Source organism: Panicum virgatum, chromosome 5K (assembly GCF_016808335.1).
Source record: "Panicum virgatum strain AP13 chromosome 5K, P.virgatum_v5, whole genome shotgun sequence".
Lineage (NCBI taxonomy): Eukaryota > Viridiplantae > Streptophyta > Magnoliopsida > Poales > Poaceae > Panicum > Panicum virgatum.
Window position 1 is genome coordinate 44,891,891 of NC_053140.1, and position 15,236 is coordinate 44,907,126.

Below are 15,236 nucleotides of genomic sequence, written 5' to 3' on the forward strand. Positions count from 1 at the left end.
CATCAAATAGGTGCACTATAAAATGTAACTAACAAAGAATCTAATGATACTTAATTGGTATCATAAAGTTATTATCTTGTCATATAAATTTGATCAAATTTGAAAAACTTTGATTTTCAAGATTCTTGAAATAACTTATAATTTGGAATGGAGGGAGTACATCCTAATACTCCTGCTGAAAATGAAACGAGGGAAGCGTATACAATTTCCATCAAGTGAATCGGATCTTGGGCGGCATACAATACGCAATGCTAGTACGCTACGGAAGTAGATGAGGACCACTGCTGTTCTTTTTTTCAAAGAAAATAACCAACGGGATATGGCACATATTTCGTGGTAGATAGATAAGATACCCAATGAACGATGACATGATACCAACAAAGGTGACACGTGTTATAAACGACGCGCGAGTAGGGTGAGCAAAATTTTAAAAATTTCCCAACGAATCCGGCGGTATCGACAATAATTGCAATCGCGAAATGGCGGAAATAGAAAAGGACGCGGCCGCAGTGGAGCATCCACTCTGCGGGGAGGAGGTCCCATCCAAGCATCCAATGGGAGTGTGGGACGGGTCCGAGTCAGACAGACTCGTCACAGACCTCACGGTCGCCCCGCTCGCTCGCTCCCCCTCCGCCTCCAGCCCTCCACTCCCCCTGAGCGCCTCTTCCCTCCCCCGCGTTCCGCTTATAAACTGCCCCCGACCCTTGCCCACTCGCCCCGGCTCACGCCACGCCGCCTCGCACCTCTCTTCCTCCCCAACCTCGCCGTAGTCCGGCGGGTTTTGAATGCAGCAGCGCGGCCGCTCCTACAACCGCCGGGACCGGAGCTTCTCCCGAGCCCGCCTCGCCGTCGAGGGGTATTGACCTCGCAACGCCCTCGCGTTAACACTAAGCTGAACTTGATTCCGACGAACGATCGCGCGGGCTCGCCCTTGATGGATGCCGCCGCCGCTGCGAACGGTAAGCGATCGGGCCCGCTGCGCGCTCATTTCTTCCTTGATTTCGGGTCGGGATAGGTGTCGACCACGTGGGGCGCGGGTCTTGTGTGCGAAGCCTGGCGTTGACTGCGGGCAGTGATGGTTCCGGGGTGTGTGTCGGCGTCGCAGGGGGGCCGGAGGCGGAGGAGAGGAAGGCGCAGAGGAGCTACTGGGAGGAGCACTCCAGGGACCTCACCCTCGAGGGCATGCTGCTCGACTCCCGCGCCGCCGAGCTCGACAAGGAGGAGCGCCCAGAGGTGATGCTGCGATTACTTTTTTTTTTCAATTTTCGTTCTGCTTGTTTAATGACTCTTTTCTGCCTGAATCTGGAGAGCATGAGCGTGTGTCATGTCTTTGTCTTTGCCTCCCAAATATCTCGGTGGCAGTCTCTAAGAGGGACGCGTGGTGAAAGTGAAACAACTGGTCTCTGATCTGCGGCGGTCAACGCAAGCGTGTTGTGAATGTAAAATGTTGACGCTGACAGATAGATAGATACACTACGGATTTTGCGATCGAAACGTGATCTGCATCAAGGAAATTGCGTGTCCATGGGAGGTGGCACCTGGTCTTTAACTTCAGTTATGCACTTGTGCTCATATACAAATTTTTAAGTTAAACGGTAGCATTCAGCAAATCTGTCTGATGCCATTGCCAGTGTTGCCCTCTTGGTGCACAAATCTATTTTGCTGCCTAGGAGAGGAAATACGCCCTTTTACTCTGATCAAGTGTAGCAGGATGCACGAAGACTCCTGTTTCATTTTGATCAGTAACATGTTTGTTGACATCTTGCCTTTTTACTGTTCACCTCAAGTGTGAAAAAATCCTTTTGGAAAATATAAACATTGAAGGTAGTCGAACAATACTAAAACTTTTTTCTGGGTGTTGATCATTTGCCTAAGATGTCTAAAGAAATTCTGAGCACTGTATCTTGATTTGTTGTGTGAGATGGTATGAAATAAACAGAGGTTGAGGGCAAAACTACCTAAATAGAAAATTTATTCGACTACCCTCACATGAAGTATTGTAAGCGAGGGATCCCATATTTTTTTTGTTTCAGTTGTAAATGCTTATTTCCCACAGTCTGGAGGCTGGACTGTCAATATTAAGGGACATGGAAGAAAACATAATTTTTCTGTAAATCCAATTGCAGCTCGAATTTCTTTGACTTTATTATTATGTTTTGGTTTGCTTTATGATAGGTACTAAGGCACCTTCATTTTCTTGGCATAATTTTAAAATTTCATGTCTGAAGAAATTCAGATTTGTTTGGTGTTGTGAACCTTACAGGAAGCCTGTGTTGATCCGCCCTGACTTATTGCAGCTACGATATTTCTTGCTTCAGCGGCATCTGTAACTGTAAAGAACGTTTTGAAACTGAGAACTAAAACTTGAAATCAGTCTATTCTTTAATTCGCAATTGATCCCTGCTGTATTTGATTTTGAACAACAGTCTGATATATGACAGAATGTATTATATGCCACTGAGAGCTTGAAATGAATGCGTATTTTTTGCGATATTTTGATATACTGGTTCTTCTTTTTTATAGGTACTGTCTTTACTCCCTTCATATGAAGGGAAATCTGTGATGGAACTGGGCGCTGGAATAGGTCGCTTTACAGGTGAAATGGCTAAAACAGCTGGGCATGTTCTTGCACTGGATTTCATTGAAAGTGTGATTAAGAAGGTAATGAAATTTGCAATTTCTTATGATTATTTTCTTGCTTTACATGTAGATATGCTTTCTTTTTATCTCTACATGTAGATAAGCTTTATTCATTGATACATTTTCTGCATTTTTCCTTGTAGAATGAAAGCATAAATGATCACTACAAGAACACATCATTTATGTGTTCTGATGTTACATCCCCAGACCTCATGATTGAAGCGAACTCCATTGATCTGATATTTTCAAACTGGTTGCTGATGTATCTTTCAGATGAGGAGGTAATGCATATAGTAGAATTCGGGGTTCATGGTTAGAAAAGGAACAAAAACTCAACTGCATTTTTTTTGCGTGGATAAGGTTATACTTGTCATTTGTCTTGAATCAGGGATATGTTTCGATTATATATCTTGATTTTTTTTCTAACTTTATCTCTTACTGTAGATTGACAAGCTAGTAGAAAGAATGGTAAAATGGCTGAAGGTTGGTGGCTACATCTTCTTTAGGGAATCTTGCTTCCATCAATCTGGAGATTTAGAAAGGAAAGTGAACCCGACACACTATCGAGAACCAAGGTTTTATACCAAGGTGAGAATCCAAACTCGCCTACTGCCTTCCCCTTTGCCTGCTTCAGTATCAGACTCAACGGTGGAAGTTTTGTGTTCTTACCTGCTCCACTCTTTAGTTTTCTTAGTTTGAGTACCACTTTCTTTGAAATAGTTGATAATATATCTTCCCAAATAGGTTTTTAAAGAGTGTCGAGCCTTTAATCAAGATGGCACTTCTTTCAAACTTTCTCTGGTTACTTTCAAGTGCATTGGAGCTTATGTAGACATCAAGAAAGATCAAAACCAGGTACTTCTCTGTCCTCTCACATGCACATAGACATGCATTTCCGTTGTTGTGAAATTAGTGGTGAACATGACTCCATGATAAACATGCCCTTTCAGATATGTTGGCTATGGAAAAAAGTAAATTCATCAGAAGATGGGGGCTTTCAAAGTTTTTTGGACAACGTGCAGTACAAAGCCAGTGGAATTTTACGCTATGAACGTATATTTGGAGATGGTTACGTGAGCACTGGTGGAGTTGGTGAGTGGATGCATCCACTTTTGTCATTTTTTGTGCGATTTTATTAGCAGTGCCCTTAAATGTTGTTATTCATCACTATCCACCAGAGACTACAAAAGAATTTGTGGATAAATTGGATCTTAAACCCGGCCAGAAGGTGCTTGATGTTGGATGTGGAATTGGGGGAGGCGACTTTTATATGGCTGAAGAGTATGATACTCATGTTGTTGGCATTGATCTTTCCATTAACATGATACTATTTGCCCTTGAGCGTGCTGTTGGGCGCAAGTGCTCCGTGGAGTTTGAAGTTGCTGATTGCACCACGAAGACATACCCAGACCATACATTTGATGTCATCTACAGCCGTGATACTATCCTTCATATACAGGTATGTTTTGCACATACAATGCATGTACTGTCCATTTGGAGTGTATTTTTCATCCTAGATGATAGAGCTACAGCCTGATCATAAACAATCATGGAAAGTATCTCCAATTGGAGACGACTTCAAAGTTCTCTATTTTTAGAACTTCAATTCACCATCCAACATCACATATTAGGGCATACCTCTTTTCAATGGGTTGACAAAAAAAAAAGCCTTTTGTTGCTTTTGCTTCTGCAGGATAAACCCTCCTTGTTCAAAAGTTTCTTCAAATGGCTAAAGCCTGGGGGCAAGGTCCTAATCAGTGACTACTGCAAGAGCCCTGGGAAACCATCAGAAGAGTTTGCTGCATACATTAAGCAGAGAGGTTACGATCTCCATGATGTGGAGGCATATGGACAGGTGTATCTTACTTCTCACCTGATTTTCTTTTGTGGACAATGCTTAATACAAATGCACGCTTTGACTTGTATGAAGAACTCCTGCTACTGAGTGCTGACTTCTGTTCATCAAACAATCCAGATGCTCAAGAATGCTGGTTTCAGTCATGTCATATCTGAAGACCGAACTGATCAGGTTTGCCCCTCTATCTGTGCAGTGCGCATGCCCATGTTCTTTTCCACTAGGACGTTTGGGTCAAAAAGTGGTTTCGTTGATACTCATCAGTGCTCTGTGTTGCATTCCAGTTCCTCGGGATTTTACAGAAGGAGCTGGATAAATTTGAAAAGAACAAAGACGATTTCCTTTCCGACTTCAGCCAGGTGATTTGGCAAAGGCCTTAGGAAGTTCAGAGATGAACTGGCCGGCAGTTTAGAAGCCTGCCAGCATTCTTTCTCTGTTGCTCTCAACTCCTAAGCATCTCTAACTCTTAGCTCTTCGTTCACTATCGTTCCAGGGGGACTATGACGATATCGTGAACGGATGGAAGGCAAAACTGCAGAGGAGCTCTGCTGGTGAGCAGAGGTGGGGCCTGTTCATTGCGAGCAAGTGATGTTGGCCCAGAGGCCCGTGTGGGCTTTATTACAAATAAAGTGGCTTTCACCAGAATAAAATAAATAAAGCAGAAAAGGTTGCCCGAGAATTTGCATGCCGTTGCATTGTTTTTCTGATCTTGGTGAGCGCTAGTGCCTAACAGAAAGTGGCCCTTTTGTGCCAGGGACTGGTCCAATGTCACGGTCCTGTGAAGTCTAATAAAGCTATCAGCAATTTGCATGCTTGGTATGCGGCTGCGTGAGGGATGTACTGATGTATATGTTCTATTTTTTTTCTCTATTTCACGCTACTGAATTTTCTGTGCAACTTTACAGGGCAGCGAGATGCGCTGCTATCAGTCGATCTCCGAACAAGGGTGTGAGATCACCTGAGCAAATTGTTGTAAGCAAAGATACAGGCAGATTCCCTCGTAAAAGCTTGCTTGATCCCTTGTTTCTGCTACCTCTGCTCTGCAGTAAGTCCTGCTATAAAACTCGATAGGAAAATGAAACCCTGCGGGCAGGCGGCAGATACCGAGGGGGTGGATCCAAAGCACATGATCCATGATCTCTTTTGTACCGCCACTTCTACCACGTCTTGTGCTTGATCTTTTCTTCTCACTCCTCGTGAGAAAATAAAAAAGGAGCCCTCATCGACAGATCAGGGGGGTTATTATGTTCGAGCTGGATGCTCCCTGTCGCTCGATCTTGAGCGTGCGCACGTGGGCAGCGGGCGTTGCTCATCCAATGGAGGTGGTGAGTTTTCTATGCGCTGATGGTGAGGTGGATTTTTGCTTGGATGCATACGCACACGTGAGCGAATCCGCAGCTGGCCTGCTACAACGTACTACTACTACTAGTACTCTGCCGCTCTGCGTGGAGAGTGAAGAAGGCGTGGATTTCAAATTTTCAATCGCACCACCCGTGATGGAATCTACTACTGCTAATACTACTTCTCGCCTTTTGGCCCGCCTCAAAAAAAAAAAAAATCATCCCCGCAACTTCCACTGCCACGGAGGGTAGCAGCTAGCCTAACAGGTGGAGGATGCAAACGTCGAGAGACTCAACAGATAGTGCCGTCGAGCGGAGCGGCGCATGCCATCCCTAATCTTTCGTCTTGTTCTCTTGTTTGCTCGATCACCTGCTGTCGTTGCGTAACTTACGTTATGCGATTATTCAGGAATCAGAAGCATCTGACTAACCTACTGCATTTAGTTACCAGCAATCAACCGCCGCGTGAGTCGCTCGTGCGAAATTTTCCATCCACTGCGGTTTCTTAAGAACTGAAATCTGAAGCCGCCGTCTTCAACGGAGCATGCAGTTCGTGGCCACAACCATTTTAACTTTTCACGCTAATGTTGGAGACCGTCATTTTGGCCAATAGTATTTTTCTCTCACACCAAACCAGCACCAGCCACCAGCTACCAACAAACCAATAATACCTTTCTCTCACAACAAATCAGCACAAACCACCCATCACGGCCAGAGTGAGTGTCACTCCCCTTTCCGGTTTGAATCGCCGTCAGCCAGACATGGGCGCATGCGTCCAATGAGTGCCACGAATCAGAGCCCAGAAAACGACAAATAAAAAAAACAGAAAAATCCCACGCCGATCCAACACTCACGCTGCGGGCCCCGGAACGAGATCCTCTGCAGTCGGCCGAAACGACTTTTCTCTGCAGTCGATCATCTAAACCATCCAATTTGTATCCAACCGTGACTCTGTGAGACTAGCAAACAGGCCTGTAACCCATATGGCCCAATGGCTAGCGAAGTCCCTGGTCGACTGCTGGATCGGCGTTCCACTCCCCGACCGGCCACCGCTCGACGCTCTCCCCGACCGTCCACCGCACGACGCTCGGAGCTCCCTACCTCGCCGGTGCTCCTGTCTTTGTGGCCGTAGACCCTGCCGCCCCATCGACACCCGGGCTAGAAATCTGAAGGACTCGAAGCAGCAGTAGGACATCTCGATGTGCTTGTCCATGCGGCCGCCGCCGGATCAGCGCCGGGTCCACACCTTCTCAACGTGGTTGGTGGTGAACACGATGATGCGCTTGCTGCCGCACGCCAATCAGATCCCGTCGATGAAGTTGAGCAAGCCGGAGTGCGTCACCTTACTGGCGCTCTTGTCCTCCTCCTCTTCCTTGCCGGCGGCCTCTGCACCGTCCTTCTTGTCGCCTCCATCCTTGCTGCTGCTCTCGGCTTCATCACCCTCCACCGCCTGCTGGTTCTTCTTCTTGCGCTTGCTGGTGAGGTCGAGGGAGCAGTCAATATCCTCTATGGCGGTGATGGACTTGCTGGTGGTCTCGATGAATAGCTTGCGGAGGTCGGTGTTGGTGCGCACGGAGGTGAGCTTGATGTCGTAGACATCATAGTCGAGGTAGTTGGCCACGACGACGATCATGGTTGACTTGCCGGTGCCCGGCGTGCTGTAGAGCAGGTGGCCGCGCTTCCACACCTTGCCGACGCACGCGTAGTAGCTCTTGCCGCCGCCGGTGAGCTGGTGAGGTAGGGAGCTCCGAGCGTCGCATGGCGGCCGGTCGGTGAGGGGAACGCCGATAGCGACAGAGTCGAGTCGATCAGGGACTCGCCAGCATTGGGCTCATATGGGCCGTTACATGTCTTATTTGTCTGCAGTGTTTGCTAGTCTCACGGAGTCACGGTTGGATACAAATTGGATGGCTCAGATGATCGACTGCAGAGAGAAGTCGTTTCCGCCGACTGCAGGCGATCTCGTTCCGCCCCAACCCCCGGCACAGATCTCACGGTCGATCGCCGGCCCGCTCCCGATCCCGTCTCCGTTCCCGCCTATAAAATCCCTCCGCCCTCCCGTTCTCAGTCGCCACCACAGCCGCGGACCCACGGTTCACGCCTCCTGCCTCCCCTCCCTCTCCTCTCTCCCCCAACCTCGCCGCGATCCGGTTGTGGTAGGGGTGGTAAAAGGCCTAACATTTTGAACTAGAAAATCTAAGGATCAGGTCCTAAAAGGGCCGGACTCTAAACATATGTATTTTTGAACTAAAAATTTTAAGGGTTTTATTGGGCTGTGAAGAGGCCATTAGGGCCATGGCCCATTACCACCCCACCCCTAGTTGTGGATGCAGCAGCGCGGCCGCTCCTTCAACCGCCGGTCCCGGAGCTTCTCCCGCGCCCGCCTCGCCATCGAGGGATCTTAATCTCGAGGGCCTCCTCTCCCTGACCGGTCCCCTCGGTTCCTGAATTTCCGCCCGACCAACGAACGAACGAACGCGCGCACGCATCGACCTGCCCGTACGTGATGGACGCCGCCGCTGTTGTTTCTCTTAACGGTAAGAGATTGGGCTCCCCGCGCGAGCGGACCAGATCTGCTCTTCGCGTTTCCCTTCCGGTGCCCATTTCGTCTCGTTAGTTTGGCTGGGGAGAAGCGCCGAGCACATGGTGTGCGGGGTTCCCGTTGTTCGCGGGGATGATTTGCTTGCGGCTTGTGTGGGCGTTGCAGGGAAGATGGAGGTGGAGGAGAGGCATGCACAGAAGAGCTACTGGGAGGAGCACTCCAAGGACCTCACCGTCGAGGCCATGATGCTCGACTCCCGCGCCGCCGATCTCGACAAGGAGGAGCGCCCCGAGGTGATTCATTCCGCGATGGCATTTTTTCCCCTCCCTTTATCCATTCCAGTTTTTAGCGAATACACCATTTTTAGTGTTTTGTTCAGTGCCTCTTGTGATCCATCTCGATCACCTTGGATCTGGGGAGCAGGAGCACGTGTCTGCCTTCTGCTCTCCGAATATCACTTGGCAACCTCTCGAAAGGGACGTATGTGGAAACGGAGGCGTGTCCGCGTGTGCACTTTCTTTTGGGATAAATTGGTCGCAAATTTTGTGTTGAATACAAGTGTGCTATGACTGTGATTCGAGATAGTTACGTTGATAGATACCTTTTTTTTTGCGTTTTAACGAGTGAAAACTGAGAAGTGACCTGGCCCAAGAAAATTGCGTGCCTACTTTAGGGGGCGCCACGTCTTAACTTGTCATGTGAAATATAAAAAGAAATTCTTCGGTAGACTATAAGAAACTCATAGTAAATGTTTACTTTTATTTTGGCTAGTTGATTTTTTTACGTAAAACTATAATGATTGTTTTCTACATTTTAGACTGTCAAATATTAACCATTATAATAAAATTGACACAAAAGCTATCCTATATCATGTATTTATTTTGTACTTTTGTGATAAATATATTGCTTCTTCTAATAGGTTATTTTTTAATTTCATTTTTTAAGAAACATGTACTTCCTTGGTGCTTTCAGCCTTGCAGTAAGATGTGTTGATGCATCCCATATTCTGACTATGATATTCCTTTAATGTAACAACTGTAATTCTGTAAAGAAAGTTAGAAATTGGGAACTAGAGCTTGGCATTTATTGGGTTCTTTGATTCAACAGTTGAACCTTTTCTATTTTGTTTCCAAGAACAGTGTGATATAAGTCCACTAGGTGCCCTAGTAGCTTCAAAAAACTTTGTAATTTTAGTATTCAGCTGACGTCGCTTTGATTTACCATAGAAGCTGTTCCTGGGCTTTCAGGAGTCAGGACTAACATATTGACATGGTTGTATTCCTTTTCTGTAGATCCTGTCTTTACTTCCTCCATATGAAGGAAAATCAGTGCTGGAGCTTGGTGCTGGAATAGGTCGTTTTACCGGAGAACTTGCTAAAACAGCTGGGAATGTTCTTGCTCTGGATTTTATCGAAAGTGCGATTAAGAAGGTATTTGAATTTACAGTTTTCTTGGTTTTAAATGTTTTCTCTAGCCTCAAGTATTTATGACTTTTATCTGTTTCACACATGTAAGCTGTAGTTGGTTCATTCAATTCTTTATGCGTTTTTGTCTTGCAGAATCAAAGCATCAATGGTCACTACAAGAACACATCCTTTATGTGTGCTGATGTGACATCCCAGGACCTGGTGATTCAAGCTAACTCAATTGATCTGATATTTTCAAATTGGCTATTGATGTATCTTTCTGATGAAGAGGTAATGGGTGAACCATGCTTTGAATAATTAACAAATTCTAGGTCCATGGTAATCCTCAATCTTCTCACTGGTTGTTATTGTAAAATGGACCCACGTTAGAGAACCTGAAAGTACCATTGCCTATGCGAGTTAAATTTGTTGTTCAAATATACTGGCTGATATATATTTTGATTGTCTCTTGTATTTTCTAAGTTTTATATCTTACTATAGGTTGAGCAGCTAGTTCAAAGAATGGTAAAATGGTTGAAGGTTGGTGGCTCTATCTTCTTTAGGGAATCTTGCTTTCATCAATCTGGAGATTCGAAAAGGAAAGTGAATCCGACACACTATCGGGAACCAAGGTTTTATACTAAGGTGGGAAGGCATACTGTCCTACTGCTCTTACACTTTGCTTCTCTCACGAGTATCAGACTTGCCTGCTCTTATATGAAAGACTGCCAGCCCACTCTATGATTTTTTTAGTTGTACCATTTTCTTTGAAATTGCTAATTGATTTTTTCATTTCATAAATAGGTTTTCAAAGAGTGCCACGCCTTTGATCAAGATGGGAATTCCTTCGAACTTTCTCTGGTTACTTACAAGTGTATCGGTGCTTATGTTAAAAATAAGAAAAATCAAAATCAGGTACTTATCTGTCGATGCATATTTACACGTGTTTACCATGGTCAAGTGAGATCAGTGATGGACGTGACTATGTTTTAGATATGCTGGCTGTGGCAAAAGGTCAAGTCTACAGAAGATCGGGGATTTCAAAGATTTTTGGACAATGTGCAGTACAAAACTAGTGGAATATTGCGTTATGAGCGCATTTTTGGAGAAGGTTATGTGAGCACTGGTGGAATTGGTGAGTGGTGCAGTCCTCTTCTAATTCTAGTTTTAACCTATGCTTTTCTATTTGAAATATACCTTTTATATTTCAAATTATCCAACAGAGACTACAAAAGAGTTTGTGGATAAGCTGGATCTTAAACCTGGACATAAGGTGCTTGATGTTGGATGTGGAATTGGCGGAGGTGACTTTTATATGGCTGAAAACTATGATGCTCATGTTGTTGGCATTGATCTTTCCATAAACATGATATCATTTGCACTTGAGCGTGCCATTGGGCGTAGTTGCTCAGTTGAGTTTGAAGTTGCTGATTGCACCACGAAGACGTACCCTGACAACACGTTTGATGTCATCTACAGCCGTGACACTATCCTTCACATACAGGTGTGGATAGAGCTTATCACTTGGTGTCCATTCAAATTGTTTGTTTATTGTTTTTTTGCACCCATATTATTGAACTACAGTCTTATCAGAAAGCATATCACGTTTTGAACACATTTTGTTTGGAAACACATTCTGTACATCTAAATTCTAGATTATATGAAATGAACCTTGATTTTTCTTTACTCATCAACTTTCTTACATCAATTCCATGCTGCACACTAATATTATTTGACAACATGCATTTGGCTTTTGTTTTGCAGGATAAACCCTCTTTGTTTAAAAGTTTTTTCAAGTGGCTAAAGCCTGGTGGGAAGGTCCTTATCAGCGATTATTGTAGAAGCCCTGGGAAACCATCAGAAGAATTTGCAGCATACATTAAGCAGAGAGGTTACGACCTTCATGATGTGGAGGCTTACGGACAGGTACTTATTAGTTTTACTTTTACATGGTTATAATACTTAATAAAGTTGCTACGATCAAGTTGTAGTACTCCAGCTAACTTTTTCATCAAACCATTCAGATGCTCCAGAATGCTGGTTTTCATGATGTCATCACTGAGGATCGAACTGATCAGGTTTCTGTCTAACTAACTTCTTCACTAATATGTTTGGATGAACAAAATTTTCTACTATACTAATGAGCACTCTATGTTGTATTTCAGTTCCTCAGTGTTTTAGAGAAGGAATTAGCTAAATTTGAAAAGAACAAGGACGATTTCCTTTCTGACTTCTCCCAGGTTAGTTTCAAAGCCCATAAGGAGCCTGCATACCTTTGTGGCTTTTAGGCACATCTAACTCTCAGATTCTCGTGCGTCCAGGAGGACTACGACGATATTGTGAACGGATGGAAGGCAAAACTGCAGAGGAGCTCTGCGGGTGAGCAGAGGTGGGGGCTGTTCATCGCGACCAAGTAATGATCCAGATGTTTGTGGATGTGCGAATAAAGTGGCTCCATTTGCATGCGACCCTTCACTTGTATTTGATGTTACATTAGCTATTCTGAACTCAGCGAGCCCGAGTCATTACCCACTACTGTGTTTCTTTATGCGTGGAGAAACTGGTCTTGTCTTGCGATCCTGCAATTGCAATATCACGTGCTGTATCAGGGCAACCTATCTGTGATGTGAATCCTGAATAAACTGCCTGCATGTTTATGCTTTCTTTCCCTCTAATAGAAGTTCGGATTTGTTGTGAAACTACCGAGTGAACCGAAATGCAATGCTGATTGTCCATTGAGGAGCTGACGTGTATGATCTTTTCTGCAACTTGTTTTTACTCAACTTGTGGGAGTTGCAGTAAAATGCATGCATCGAGATGTAGTGAAATTGTATTACCTGGTAACGGTATTTCAGGTTCTTGTATCCCGGCTTCTCAGGTGTTCGCTGTGGCTTCTGAGCATCCGCATATACACCCCTCACGAGTCACGAGGTCTTCGTTCGGGAGTTGTTGAAGTGTTGGAAAAGCACAAATGGCCAACGCCACTACGCCACCACGACCGGACAACAAGCAAGGAAAGCAAGGCGAAACGATCAAGCGACAACTGTTCCCCGTCTGAACCAGGCGAAAAGGACTGACGCCGTGCATCACGCGTGCCTCGCTTGCCATCTCGCACGTCGCACCCACCACCTTGCTTCCCAACCTTTGCTTCGCGCCTTCAAATTCGCCGAAACTTCACGTTTGCTTCCGCGCGTGGAGAGGGGAGGGGGAGACCGACCGCGAGGAGGGGCAGGGCACGGCCCCGGCAAAACCTGTCCCGTCCGATGGATAAATTGGATTCGCTAGCCTGCGGCTGCGAGCGCTGAGAGGAACTGTGCAATCCGACCTGACCAATGCGCGGCGCGACGAGTGTGAAGGTGGAACACGGGCCCGTGACAGGTGTCCTGGCCGAAGCGGCAGCCTGCGGAGCGTGGGCGACGACTTCCCGAGTCCCACAGCGCAAGTGGGCGGTTGCGAGATGCGCGAGCGCGATGGCATGCGCCGGGCAGAACGCCGCGGCCACCACTTGCGGACTTGCTTTTCCCTTCACAGCCACGGGCGCACTCCCTTCCTGCCCGCAGACTTGCGCTACCCACGGACAGGGGTGGTAATGTACCATGGTCTTAGTAGTTTTTTCACAGCTCAATAAATTTTTTAATTTTTTTAGTTCAAAATTATATAAAATTAGAGTCCGGTTTTTTTAAAATCCGATTTTTAGATTTTCTAGTTCAAAATATTAGACTTTTTACCACCCGTAGGCACGGGTGCTGGCTCGAGACCTCGAGTGCTCCACCGTCGATCACCGCGCTCCCTCTTCTAGTAATCTTTTTTTGAAGAAATCCTCTTCTACTAATCTAGTCCGATGGGTGAGACCATGGCAAAAGGACGCGAGGCTAGCCCGGTTGATTTCTCTTCCTGCCTCGTTGTCTTCTCGATTAAATCGTTAGACATGAGTGAGATTCGAGGGAGACGGTCGGTGATTCGTTTCTAGTGCTTCTATTCTACTGTGAGACCCACCAACACTTGCACGTGGCCGCTGTTTATCCTCGAATCTTTTCTGAATAATTTTAAGCAGGTGAGTCGCCTCTATTTTGCAATTCTCTGTGAGGATAGAGCATTTGGGACTCGTATGCCCCGTTTGGGACCGCGAGCCAAAAAAAGCGAGGCGCGCATAAGCACAACGCGGGTCGGAGCTCGTTTTTCCCGATTCTGGGGCCGCACATTGTAACGTCCGCTTATTCAACGCGTGGCGGCTGGGCAACGCGCGTCCGCCGCAGCCTGTTTGACGGGTTTAATTCGCTTCTTTAGCTCAGAAGCGAAGCAAACGCGGTCCCAAACAGGGCCGTAGTCGTATACGCATTTCTTCTTTTTCCTCCCGGAAAAAATCACGGCGAAGTCTAAGGAAAAGCAGGTCGCGACAAAGCCATATCTGCCCAAAGCCAAAAAGCCTTGAGATATTCGAAGCGCGTCGACGGGGCCTATGAGGCCCTATGATCCCCCGCGCCACCTGATCCTCGAACCCCTCGATCAAAAAAAATAATAACAAGCGAAATCCTAACTAAAGAGCAACTTCAACAGATTCATCTTTTCATTTTCCCTTTCTCACCCTATAGGAAAATCCCCTTTCTCAATTTCAACATATATGGAAGAAGTGTCCCCTTTCTGTTGGGAATTGAAGAGAAATTATTAGAGATTGAGAAAAAATAAAAGGAAAAAAAAGATGAAAAATCAATCTGCTGGAATATATTTTTTTTAACGTCAATCCCCTATATTGAGAAAAAATGGAAAGGGAAAAGAAGAAGATGAATTTGTTGGAGTTGCTCTAATCCGCATTCGAGAAGCAGATCCCAACCAGGAGGAGGTCCTACCCTCCAGCGTCCAGCCCCACTCCGCCGTGACCGCGAGTCCCAGGGTTTTTTCTCCCGACCGGTACCTGAAACCGACAGGGTCCGGTTCCGGTTTACCGGTCCGGTTTGATCGAAAACTGATAAAAATCGGTCAAATTCAACTTCCAATTCAAAATGTTAGTTCAACCGGTTTCCACCGGTAAACCGGACCGGTTTGACCGGTAACCTGTCCGGTTTGAGTGGGAACCGGGGAGTTGAAAAAAAACCGACTTTAGTTCGAAATTTGAATATTTGTATAATATGTTTTTTTAGCCTAAATGAACCCTCCAACCCTCTTTTGTACTATTTTTACGTTAATACAATGTATAACATGTTTTATATTGTATTTGTATACTTTTGTATGCACGTTTTTCTTTTTTAGTTTAATTTCAAATACTCGCAAAGTATACTAAAATAACGAATATTTGAAAAAATTTGACACCATTAGATTCGTCGCAACTTGAAGTACTTTTAGAAGTTTTTTGATAATTTTTTATTTTTTTGAATTCAAATTTGAATTTTGTATTTGGCCAGTTTGAAACCGGCCCAAACCGGAATCGGTCCGGTCCGGTTACCGCGGTAACCGGA

At 45.6% G+C, this 15,236-nt stretch overlaps 2 protein-coding genes across 4 annotated transcripts; both read left to right on the forward strand.

Annotated features, from left to right (window-relative positions):
- Positions 1-643: 643 nt before the first annotated feature.
- On the forward strand, positions 644-5,617 carry LOC120707712 (phosphomethylethanolamine N-methyltransferase-like). 3 transcript variants are annotated; one of them, XR_005689064.1, is made up of 14 exons: positions 644-959; positions 1,106-1,233; positions 2,524-2,661; positions 2,784-2,921; positions 3,085-3,228; positions 3,385-3,495; positions 3,591-3,732; positions 3,819-4,099; positions 4,334-4,495; positions 4,616-4,669; positions 4,780-4,854; positions 4,989-5,162; positions 5,250-5,311; positions 5,401-5,617. XR_005689064.1 is itself a non-coding variant. In XM_039992700.1 (12 exons), the coding sequence occupies exons 1-12, from the start codon at positions 935-937 to the stop codon at positions 5,082-5,084; spliced, it is 1,494 nt and encodes a 497-aa protein (XP_039848634.1). In that variant the 5' UTR covers positions 645-934; the 3' UTR covers positions 5,085-5,327. The 3 variants fall into 3 exon arrangements, 1 of the variants encoding a protein (XP_039848634.1); XR_005689063.1 differs by having other exon boundaries at positions 5,250-5,527; XM_039992700.1 differs by lacking the exon at positions 5,401-5,617 and having other exon boundaries at positions 645-959; positions 4,989-5,327.
- A 2,233-nt stretch (positions 5,618-7,850) lies between these two features.
- Positions 7,851-12,482, forward strand: LOC120707713 (phosphomethylethanolamine N-methyltransferase-like). The gene is made up of 13 exons (XM_039992701.1): positions 7,851-7,991; positions 8,162-8,372; positions 8,543-8,670; positions 9,670-9,807; positions 9,937-10,074; positions 10,285-10,428; positions 10,588-10,698; positions 10,777-10,918; positions 11,007-11,287; positions 11,548-11,709; positions 11,808-11,861; positions 11,949-12,023; positions 12,105-12,482. Exons 2-13 carry the CDS (start codon positions 8,342-8,344, stop codon positions 12,198-12,200), a joined length of 1,500 nt encoding a protein of 499 aa, XP_039848635.1. The 5' UTR covers positions 7,851-7,991; positions 8,162-8,341; the 3' UTR covers positions 12,201-12,482.
- The last annotated feature ends 2,754 nt before the right edge of the window (positions 12,483-15,236 follow it).

Coding starts and splice junctions, on each gene's coding strand:
- LOC120707712 (XM_039992700.1), top strand. CDS start 935: ATGGATGCCGCCGCCGCTGCGAACG. Junction 2,662..2,783: donor TTGAAAGTGTGATTAAGAAG/GTAATGAAATTT, acceptor TTTTCCTTGTAG/AATGAAAGCATAAATGATCA. Junction 4,855..4,988: donor TCCTTTCCGACTTCAGCCAG/GTGATTTGGCAA, acceptor CTATCGTTCCAG/GGGGACTATGACGATATCGT.
- LOC120707713 (XM_039992701.1), top strand. CDS start 8,342: ATGGACGCCGCCGCTGTTGTTTCTCTTAACG. Junction 10,075..10,284: donor TGTATCTTTCTGATGAAGAG/GTAATGGGTGAA, acceptor ATCTTACTATAG/GTTGAGCAGCTAGTTCAAAG. Junction 12,024..12,104: donor TCCTTTCTGACTTCTCCCAG/GTTAGTTTCAAA, acceptor TCGTGCGTCCAG/GAGGACTACGACGATATTGT.